The sequence below is a fragment of the Neophocaena asiaeorientalis genome, unplaced genomic scaffold (genome assembly GCF_003031525.2).
Source record: "Neophocaena asiaeorientalis asiaeorientalis breed wild unplaced genomic scaffold, Neophocaena_asiaeorientalis_V1.1 scaffold694, whole genome shotgun sequence".
NCBI lineage: Eukaryota > Metazoa > Chordata > Mammalia > Artiodactyla > Phocoenidae > Neophocaena > Neophocaena asiaeorientalis.
In genome coordinates this window covers 228,540-239,908 of record NW_020174226.1, presented here as the reverse complement: position 1 = coordinate 239,908, position 11,369 = coordinate 228,540, and the positions used below count along the sequence as shown (strand labels likewise).

General features: G+C 53.0%; 1 protein-coding gene across 1 annotated transcript; it reads left to right on the top strand.

Moving 5' to 3' along the window:
• The first annotated feature begins 642 nt into the window (after window positions 1-642).
• SYT5 (synaptotagmin 5) lies at window positions 643-7,296 on the top strand. The gene is made up of 9 exons (XM_024755173.1): window positions 643-853; window positions 1,968-2,070; window positions 2,637-2,809; window positions 4,453-4,572; window positions 4,688-4,855; window positions 5,180-5,347; window positions 5,645-5,762; window positions 6,041-6,174; window positions 6,714-7,296. Exons 2-9 carry the CDS (start codon window positions 1,992-1,994, stop codon window positions 6,912-6,914), a joined length of 1,161 nt encoding a protein of 386 aa, XP_024610941.1. The 5' UTR covers window positions 643-853; window positions 1,968-1,991; the 3' UTR covers window positions 6,915-7,296.
• Window positions 7,297-11,369: the final 4,073 nt, after the last annotated feature.

Below are 11,369 nucleotides of genomic sequence, written 5' to 3'. Positions count from 1 at the left end.
GCACCCCACTGCCTGTACATATTTTTTCTTTTATCCCATAATTTATTAAATCACTATGCTCCCCAGAGACACTTGCCCCATTGGATTTCTGGGTCTGGAAATAATATTGGGGTGGGTTCCTGACGTTTAAGTACTGAGGCCAATGTCCTAGGGAGGAAACTAGAGGAACTCACAATTTGCACCTGAAAAATGTAGGTTTGGACAGTTGAGTCTCTCCGAGAAGACTGTAGGTCTAGGGTCTGGGCAGTGTGGACTCGCTTCCCTGGAGCTGGGAGCATGGGGGCTTGCCTTCTGGGCACGGCCTTAGGGGAACTTAGAGGGTGGAGTGAAGTCTGTATCGGATTTGCTGGAGAATTTCACGCTTAGTCTCTTGTCTGGATATCTGAATAGCTGGGTCTCCGGAGAGGGTCTTCTGGGTCCTAGAACCCGATATCCTGGAGCCTGGTTCTATGGACAGTCCCGGGGTCTGGGGTGGGGAGAAGGGGTCTGTATGCCCGGTGGCTGGACTAGAAGGCAGAGAATCCTTGGGACCAGGATAAATATCCGTGGGCGCCCTGGTGGTTCCAGGCTGGGGCGGGACGAGGGCCGGGGCGGGGTTCTCCACCTTCCAAACACGCACGCGCGCACACACATACACACTCTCAGTCTTTCTCTCACACACATATACACGCTCACACACACGCACACGGGCACATACACACCCCGGGCCGGCTCCGTTCGGCTGAGCCCCCGCCCCACAGCGCTCCGCGATCAGCACCCAGGACAGCGCCAGCCACACGCGTGCGGGGGCGGGGTCCGGGCGGGGCCGGCGCCTCGGTATCTCTCGGGAGGGTCCTGTCTAGCCACCGAGCAGGTAGGAGCCACTGGAACCCCCTCCCTAAGCCCCATCCTCATTTCCATCCCTAGAGAGATGGTGTGTGTATGTGCGCGCGCGCGTGTGTGTGGTGGCGGGGACACTGGGAGAGACCAGCAGATGGAGTGGGAGGGCTGGAGCCTGAAATGGGGAGAATGGGATTTAGAGACAGGTGTGGAGACAAAGAGCCAGAGGGAAGGGAGGAGCAGGCAGTGGAAGAGGGTGCGAGACCCCGGTAGACTGAGATCGGACAACAGGCAGAGGCCAGACAACCCAGACGGAGGAGCGGCGAGAAGCCGACGGGGAGACGGACCTCGATGTGGGGTCGAGAGAGGAATGGAGGCCGAGGCAGTCACGAGGACAGGTGTGAAGACAGAGCTCAGGGTGCGCGGAAGAGACAAACAGGCTGAAAAGGATGTGGGGGCCCAGCCAAGGCAGCAGGGCAGCCGCCCGCCCCTCACATTCCCCGCAAGAGTGGGAGAGGGAGGGCAGCCTGAGTCTTCACTCCCAGGGCCAGATGTGGAGGGAGGAGCCAGCCTTGGGCGCGTGGACAGACGCACGGGCAAGGCCGCGTCCTCCCCATCTTCGCTTGTCAGGGGTATCCGGGTCTGAGGTCCCAGGTGGGACGGGGAACCGAACAGGCTTGCGCCTCTGGGACTCGGCTTCTGTGCGTCAGCCCCGCCCGTTGTCCTGGCAACAGGCCGTTGCCGGGGCAACCAGCGCTACCTTCACCCCGCCCTCGTGGAGCCAGCCGTTGCTCTGGGCAACCCGGTGCGCCGGTTCCCACGCCCGCCCTCGCCCACTTCCGGTTCAGGCCCCTGGGAAGGGCAAGGAAGGGACAGAAGTCAGCGGGATTGGATTCCTGGAGGCCTTGGAGGGAGGGGGCGTCCCTTGGGATGAGACTTGGTCCTGGAATCCACCCCCAGCCCTCGCCCTCCGTCGCAGGAAGGCTGAAACAACAACCCCCAGCATGCCTCGCGGCGGTTGGCAGGTTCCCATACGGGACCATACGGCCCAGGGTGCCGATGGGAGTTGGAGTTCTTTGTTGTTCGGATGGCTCGACGGATGCACGGGGTGGGTGTGGGGGGACTAGAGCATTTGGGTGCCTCCGCAGAAAGAACAGTAAGACCCCGCCGCCATGTTCCCGGAGCCCCCAACACCGGGGCCTCCAGCGACCGACACGCCTCCTGACTCGAGTCGCATCAGCCACGGCCCTGGTGAGCGAAACCCGGGGTGGAGCGGAGGGAAAGCCATGCTAGGATTCCCAGGGGCGGGGTTCGAACGGGTGTATTCAGGCTGGCGGGCTGGAAAATACGGGTGAGATTATAGTCGGCATCCTGGATTGGAATCTGAATGAAATGAAAAAGGAACAGGTTTGTGAGAAAATCAGGAACCAAATCAAGGGGTGTGGAATGGAATGGAACTGTGGATTGGTGAATTGAAAGGTCCACCTCTCCCTTCTTTTAAAGAGGGAGACTGAGGCCCAGAGAAGGGTTAAGCCTTCTAAAACACAGCGGTCGAGCAAAAAGATTAGAATGGGAGTAGAAGAGGAGGTGGAACTAATCCTAATAGGCAAGAAAATCTAGATGGTGTCAGCCTGCCTTAGGTCTTCAAGTAGTTTTATATGTGAGACCAGTTGGAAGGAAAACATGGGAATAAAATGGAATGGAAATGGCTGGAGGGAAAACAAGGCCAGGATTTCAGCTGACACGTGTCATACAGAATGAATCAGCCTTCTTGTCTCTCAGGGCCTCAATGTTTGCTGTTTCCATGTCCTCTGCAGTGCCCCCCTGGGCTCTGGCCACCATCGTGCTGGTCTCAGGCCTCCTCGTCTTCAGCTGCTGTTTCTGTCTCTACCGGAAGCGTTGTCAGAGGCGGATGGGCAAGAAGAGCCAGGCTCAAGCCCAGGTCCACCTTCAGGAAGTGAAGGAGCTGGGCCGGAGTTACATAGACAAGGTGTGGCCTGGCCCAGCCCCTCAGCCCTGCTCCTTCCTTCACCCTTACTCCTCTCAATGGCCCAGCAGCCTCAGTCCCTGCTCCATCCCTCTTACACCCGCTGTATTTGCTCATCTCCCTTGTGTGTCTAGCCCTAACCTGGACCTGGGGACCTGGAGATAGACCAGACATTCACAAGAACCTCCAGCCTGATGGGGAAGTCAGATGCTCATATAGACATTCAAAATACAGGGTGGTATGTGCCACATTAGAGGCAGTACAGGGCACATGGGAGCACAGAGAAACCACCTGACAGCCTAGGCAGTCTGAGAAGGCTTCCTGGAGGAGGTGACTTCTGTGTTGAGACCCAGAGGAACTCAGAATTAACTGAGAGCAGAGAGAAGGACGTTCTACCTCAAAGGAGGAGCATGTGTTGAGGCCTGGAATCCTGATTCTAAGGGATATTTGGAGAACAAAGAGTCATTCTTCACAATAGCTGGGGTATAGCATACAGATATCCTGTGCTCTAGGGTGAGGTTTCTGGAGAGCTCAGCAGTACCCATGTAATGAAGGTGATTGGGAGCCACAGAAGTTTTGAGTGGGAGAGGCACAAGGTCACATGGGCTTTAGGATGAATCCCCTGGAACCCTTGTGGAGGACAGGTCTGGGGCAAGGAGACAAGGGAGGAGGCTGTATGGCAGCCTTGAGAGGTTGAAGCAAACGCGAGTTGGAAGACGTCGTTGGCATGGAAAGCTACAGGTGCAAGTATCTGAGCACTGGGCCTCTGAATGCAGAGTGCAATGAGGCTCTCCTGGGAGCCAGAGTCCTAGGTTTCCAACCCAGAGCAACCGGCTCTGTGACCTTGGGAAATTCACTGTTTGTCTCTGAGCCTCAAGTTTGTGGACCATAACTAGTATTTTCTTACCTCCCTTTTCAACAAACAGCTGTTAAAATTATTACCCTTAAGGGGTGTCCTTTAGGGCCCTGGTATCCAGTCTTCATCCCTCTCCCCTAAGCCAGTGACTCCAAAGACCATCAGCATCAGAATCAGTTCAGGTACTTGTTGACATGCAAATTCTGGATCTCCTGCCAGACCTACTGAATCAGAGTCTCTGAAGTGAAGGCATTTTGCCACACTACTCAGGGGAATTCTGATTCACATTGCATTTTGAAAATCGGTGGCTTAGGTTAAGAAGTTTTCTGACTTTGTTGTTCTAGTTTAGAATGGCAAATACACACTAAATATGCCATTTTTCCTCCATATTTTCTGTCCAAGATCACTGATCAATGTGGCAATTTGGACAGTCATCCCAATACATCCATTCATGTGTGAACTAAAATCTGCATCCATCCTGTAGGCAATGAGACACTGTCAGTGCTTGTTTTTCTAGTCTAGTCATGACAAGCACACTGCATGTGTGTCATCATGTCTATGCCCCACCGGTAGCAGGCATCACTAATAAAACACTGACGAACGTATCACACTGTGTTGCCATGGCTAGTCCCACCTGTGGCAGACATCACTAATCAAACACCGACTCTGCTTAGCTTGCAAGTGTTCAGGTATAGCTGGAGGGATCTGTGAGTCTCCTTTGGCTTCTGCGCCTGGGTGGATATCACTATCAGGGGAAGAGTTCACCTGCCCTTGCCCCTGGCTCTCTAAGGTGCAGCCAGAAGTGGAGGAGCTGGAGCCGACACCATCTGGGCCAGGGCAGCAGGTGGCAGAGAAGCATGAACTAGGACGACTACAGTACTCACTGGATTATGATTTCCAGAGTGGCCAGGTGGGTGTGGAGGAGGGGAGATGCTTTGGAGGGGAGGGTCCCAGGGGTTCTAGCCCCTTCTTGGAGGAAGCTCTGGAAGGGAAGCTAAGACTAGGGTCCCCTTATCACTGTACAGCTGCTGGTGGGCATCGTGCAAGCTGAGGGATTGGCAGCCTTGGACCTAGGTGGCTCCTCTGACCCCTACGTGCGGGTTTACCTGCTACCAGACAAACGGAGGCGGCACGAGACCAGGGTGCATCGGCAGACGCTGAACCCACACTTTGGGGAGAACTTTGCCTTCAAGGTGAGCTCGTGGCCTCAGTGCTTTATGCCCGGCAGCCTGTCCCCAGTCTCTGAAACACTTGGGACCGATATCTTCAGCTTTTACTGGTGGCAGCTACCAGCTCTGGGGACTATTCCACTGGACCCTGCGTTGTCCCTTTGGGGGGCACTACTGGCCCCTGGACTGCTTTGTTGGTCCTTGGGCTGTCCCATTTGGGGTCCATAGGCACCCCCCTAACTGTTCCTTGGGACCCTCGCTGCCCCCACTCATCGCCTTCCACCTGGATGTGCTGTGTCCCACTTCCCACTCTCACCGTGTGCTTTCTTTGCGTCCCCCTTCCCCCAGGTCCCCTACGTGGAGCTGGGGGGCAGGGTACTGGTCATGGCAGTATACGACTTCGACCGCTTCTCCCGCAACGACTCCATTGGGGAGGTGCGGGTCCCCATGAGCTCCGTGGACTTGGGGCGGCCAGTGCTGGCCTGGCGGGAGCTGCAGGCGGCTCCTCGGGAGGAGGTGAGCACGCGTGGCCACGCCCCCACATCTGGGCCCGCCCACCTCAACCCCGGGCCAATCAGATCACAGGCCTCCGCGACCCTCTGGGCTCCAGCACTTCCACCTGCTGCAGAAGAGTAGCTCCCAGATCTATCCTGGTGGATCAACGCCTCCCCTCGGCAGTCCCCCCTCGGATTGTACCACCCGGGTCTTAACTCTGGACCATACCATTTCAACACGAGGGGGAGGGAAGAAAAATCGCAGAGGGGTTGGATGCGGAGCCCCGGTTCCGGTGATGAGTCCCTCTCCATCTTTTAGCAGGAGAAACTAGGTGACATCTGCTTCTCCCTCCGCTATGTCCCCACGGCCGGGAAGCTCACCGTCATCGTCCTGGAGGCTAAAAACCTGAAGAAGATGGATGTAGCAGGGCTGTCAGGTGTGTGGGAAGCAAGCAAATGGTGGTGATGGGCGGGGGAGGTTCTCTGGCTAGGGTTCTGGCAGTGTCTGGGCCCCGAGGGTCTCATAGGGGAGAGGGGGATCCCGGCTGTCATGGAGGATTTAGATTCTATTTGGGCACGGAGAAAGGGAGACCTGAGGGGTCCATGGGCTGTCTCTGTGTTGTTCCAAAGAAGAGTCTCATGCGTTCCCCTCAATCTGATCCCTTTGGACTCACCAGAGTGGTGGGGTTATAAGATTCCTCCTCCCTCTCCCCAGATCCGTATGTCAAGGTCCACCTGCTGCAGGGTGGCAAAAAGGTGCGGAAGAAGAAAACGACCATCAAGAAGAATACTCTGAACCCCTATTACAACGAGGCCTTCAGCTTCGAGGTGCCCTGTGACCAGGTCCAGGTGAGCTCAGACCTGCCCATAGCCCCTGCCAGAGCAGCCCTTACCCCGGAGTCCCAGGCCCTGAGAAACCCCCGTTGCTAAGGGAAGGGAGACTCCTTTTCAACCCTGAGAAGCCAGGTCTTGGGGGTCTGATTGTGTTCTCAATCTCAGTTTCTCCCATGAGGACCAGGAAGCCCCACCCCCAAGCAAGACCAGGGTGCCCGTTGCCCTCAGGAGCTCTGGTTACTGAGAAAAAGAGACTTCCCCACAGCCCTAAGGCCCGGCCCCTCCACCCATTTCAAAGTCTTGAAGATTTGCCCCCCTTAGGAGGCTGACCCTAAGGGGCCTCCTAACAACCCCTGAGCAACGGGGTCCTGAGAGTTTATCTCCGCCCCCTCCCCCGGTCCAAGCTCCAGATGAAGCCTTAGCCCAGGGGCCTAGGAAGACCCCTCAGAATGAGGGTTGTGAGGGAGAGGGTCTCCTTAGCAATGAAATCTGAGTCCCTCACATTACCTCCTTACCCCACTCTCTGTCTCTTCTTCCTCCCCTGCCCACCTCAGAAGGTTCAGGTGGAGCTGACTGTGCTGGACTATGACAAGCTGGGCAAGAACGAGGCCATCGGGAGGGTGGCCGTAGGGGCAGCGGCCGGGGGCGCTGGGCTGCGGCACTGGGCAGACATGCTGGCCAACCCCCGGCGGCCCATCGCCCAGTGGCACTCGCTGCGGCCCCCTGACCGAGTGAGGCCACCACCAGCACCCTGATCCCCACCCTCAAGACCCTGACCCCAGACTCCTGTCCAAAGCCACGTCCATGCCCACCTTTAAGCCTTCTCTGAACGCTAACACCCCCCCCCCACTCTACCCATTCCTGCCTTCTCCCCATCCCCATTATGCCAATCATGATAACCTGCCAACTCCCCCAATATGGCACATGCCCAAAAGCCCCAGGGACCCCTGGGGGAGGAGGGGACCAGTCTGGTCTCCCGCCATCCCAGGGTCTCGCCCTCTGCTTTGACAATCAGTGATCCCAGCCTACTATCCCCTTGGCTCCCAGTATCCCTTTTCCTGCACAGTATCACCCACTCCTGTCCCCGGTCTGATTCCTGCACTGCTCCTGGGACCAAATAAATACTCAGCAACTTTGCTGGCCTGGACCGGTGCTCCTTGATGGAGGTGGGTAGGGGTGAAGACTGGGAACCCAGGAGGGACCCTCCAGGGGTGGGACCACACAAGGGCAGGGATAGGGCTGCCTATCCTGGAAACACACACGGAAACTCACCCACCCACTCATCCATCCATCCTTTCACCCACTCACTCTCCCATTCACTCCATCACTTATTCATTCACTCACCCCTCCAAGCTTCAGCTTCCTCATCTGAAAAAAATCATGATAATACTAACACCTACTGTACATTTGCTGTGAGGAGTCAATGAGAATTCACTTAGTTATTCATGAATTTATCTGCTCCCTCACCCATGATTTACATAGATTTTCATACCCATATTTCCCTCCCTCCCTTTCTTTCTTCCTTGCATCATCCATCCTTTCTATATTCCCTGAGGGCCTCTGTGTGCCAGCTTCTGTTGGATGCTGGGGACCCCCAAATAGATGCAAATCCAGACTTTACTTCCAAGCAACTTATTGTCATCAAGGAAACAAAGTAGATATGCAGCGTCTAGGAATAAAATCCCCAGAGAATGAGAGAAAGGGCAAGATTTCCTCAGGGAGACACAGTAGTTCCAGCTACATCTCATTCTTTTTGCAACAAATTCTCTCAGTCTGTGTCTAGGAAAGTGGATCATTTTATTGGCTTCTCCCCCATCTCATCCCAGACAGGATTTCAGGTGACGGACAAAGGTCCATGACATTTGGCAAGAGAGCTCTCTGAGCATCAGGTAAAGTAGAAAATGAGCCAACAAGTACTGCCATGTGCTAAGGAAGGGGGCAGAACTTACCCCTGAGCTTCCTGGTAGCCAATGGGAAAAGGGAAATCTGATCAGTTACCTAGGTTGTGAGGTCCATGAAATTTAAAAAGTTCCTCCAAAGGAATGCAATAATTTCTCATGTGTGAGTGAGTGGGGGGCATCTTTATAAAGACAGTACTATGTATATATTATTACTATTACTGCTACTACTTTTGATAATAATCCTCACAGCAACCTCATTAAATAGACACGATTATTATTCCCAGTTGACAAATGAGGAAACTGTGCTTCAGGGAATTAACATGACCTCCTCGGGATCATACATCCAGGAAGTCCTTCTCTAAATCCTGGGGTTGAATCTGTTCTGAGTTAGATGATGACATTGGGATCCCTGGGTCTATGTCTCCACAAGTAAGCAGACAAATGAGAAGTATAAAACCATTACAAGTGGCGACCAAACTGGGAAGGAAACCAGTAAGGGCTCAGATCATTTAAAAAGGGTTGTCAGGGACAGCTTCTCTGAAGAAGGCTGTGATATGAATGACAAGAAGGCATGAGGCTTCCAAAGATGAAGGGGAAATAGAATGGAATATGATCCAGTCACAAAAAGGAATGAAGTAACTGATTCATGCTATAGCATAGATGAACCTTGAAAACACGATTTTGACCAGACATAAAAGGCCACATATTGTATGATTCCAACTATATGAAGTATCTAGAATAGGCAAATCCACAGAGAAAAAAAAAAGCAGACTAGTGGTTTTCAGGGACTAGGGAGAGGGATAAATGAGGAGTGACTGATGTTGAGTATGGGGTCTCCTTATGGCATGCTGAGCAATTTCTGGAACTAGATAGTGGTGATGGTTGCACAATACTGTGAATGTACTAAACATCATTAATTGTAAGCTTCGTATCGCGTGTATTTTAACACACACACACACAAAGATGGGGGGAAGAGAATTCCATACAGAAGGAACCCCAAGTTCCTTGCAAAGGCCCTGGGGGCAAGAACAGGCTTGATGTATTCTCCAAAGAGCCAGGAGGCCAGTGTGGCTGGAGAGGAGCATCAGGGTGGATGTATGGGGCTGGAGGTGGGGACATGACGTAAGAGACACAGCCAAGAGCCAGATCACACAGGAACTAGGAGGTGAAGCTAAGGAGCTGGGATTGTATCTACCTGCAGTGAGAAACCTCAGTAGGGTTTTAGAGGGAAGTGGCATGGCTTGGTTCACGTTTCAGATTACTCTGGCTCCTCCGTGGAGGAAACGTTGTGGAGAGTGGCGGTGATGAAGATAAAAGACGTTAAGCCTCACTGGAGAAAGTCAGGATCTGGGGCTCTAGTGGGCTGAAGGCTGACTCAGGAGGGGCCCAGGTTGGCTGGCCCACTCCTGGAGGGTTGCTGAAAACTCAGCCTTCATTTCCTTCCCACTAACCAGAACTGTCCTCAGCAGGCGGGTGGACCTTCTTTCAACCCACCACACTCCTGCTAGTTGCATGTTACCTTTCCCATTTTACAGAACATGAAACTGAGGCAGAGAGGGTGACTGACTTGGCTAAGTTCATGTAGCAGGGTGAGGAGAGGGGACAGAGAACCGAGGCTCCTTGGGTGCTGTGCCCTGGGCTGGGTGCTGGGGATGATCTGGAGATGTGTCTCACTGGAGTCCCTGCCCTTGTGGAACTCACAGACAGGTTCTCTCAGCCAGCAAGTGACAGGACAAGGTGTAAACCCAGCCATGTCCGGCACCAAAAGCCACATTCTCAAGCGTCCTCAACCCCGGATATAAAGTACTGGGAGCCACAGGGCAGACTACAGTGGCCAGCTGCTGAAAAAGCAGGAGCAGAACTCAGGAAGATCCCTGGCTGAGGTTGGAAGGATTTGGAGTTTTCCAGGGGGAGAAGGGGAGGATGTTAGAAGGAGCAACACAAACCATAAAGGGACTTCCCTGGTGGTTCAGTAGCTAAGACTCCGCACTCCCAATGCTCCCAATGCAGGGTGCCCAGGTTCGATCCCTGGTCAGGGAACTAGATCTCACATGCCGCAACTAAAAGATACCATGTGCTGCAACTAAAAAAAAAAAAAAAAAAACGATCCTGCGTGCCACAACTAAGACCTGGCTCAGCCAAGTAAATAAATAAATAAATAATAAATAAACAAAAACACAAGCCATATAGACCTGGAGACAACAGAGGACTTGGTGTGGTTCCTGAAGCCCTGTTGTGTAGCTTGCCCCCTTCCGTAGGGGGTGTAAATACTGTCACTGTGGCTGATTTCAAGCCACCAATGTGAAGTCTGAATATAGAGTTGAGAAGAGATGCCTACTACCACACCATCCTATAGTATTTCCCAGAGTAGAACAAGGGTCCCAAAATTTAAGGCAAAGCCAAAACAAAAACAAAGTCACCAAAACCAACACACCCAGTAATCAAGATAGAAAGTATTTTAATGCAATATTTTTTTTTTAATTTAAAGACAGGATCTGACCCTTCCCTTGGACCACTCTGCCTTATCCTAATCCTGGCCCTTGTTCTAATAAAACTTTATTTACAAAAATAGACAGCCCATGGTCCTAGTTTGCCAACTTCATTTTTTAAACTATTGCATGAAAATAGCATTGCCTTCTTACAGGTACAACAGCTGTAAATAACCTTAAGACCATCAATAATTGTAAAATATAATAAAGTAGGAAGTGATGAGTTTTGAGTATGATTACTTTTATTTTAATGTAGTTTATTGGAATTTAATTTTTAGTAAAAAGTTTAATTTTTAGTAATGATTGTGTTTTAAACCAGGTCACAAAATTCTTGAAAATGTAGCAACCGAAGCCAGTGCTAGCTGGCCTCAGTACTTCGCTGTGTTTTTCTCACCTGGAGAGAAGCCCTGTGTGATACAGCCAGGGTGTGAGGGGAAATGGGGCCACAGAGGTCTATAGTTTATGGTCTAAGCCACCTCAGTTTAATTTGGGTTGATCAAGATTCTGTTCCGTTCTGTCTAAATCTGAATCGGCCCAGGCCTCCAGCTTCCAGAAATTTGGATCGCCCCCAGCTCCGCCCCAGCCTCTTCCGGCCCTGCCCCTTCCCCTTCAGCGCCGTCGTCATGACAACCGCGTCCTCTCGCCCACCGCTCCCACAAACCCTTAGCGCTCCCATTGGCTAAAAGTTTGCAACGGGCAGGTCTCCCTCGCTCTCATTGGTCAGTTGAGGGCGGTGGTGCCAGCCCGCACACTCCTATTGGCCGACTGATTGAAAAGGGCGGGGACTATGGGCAGCAGTTGTGTAGGGGCCTTCGGATCC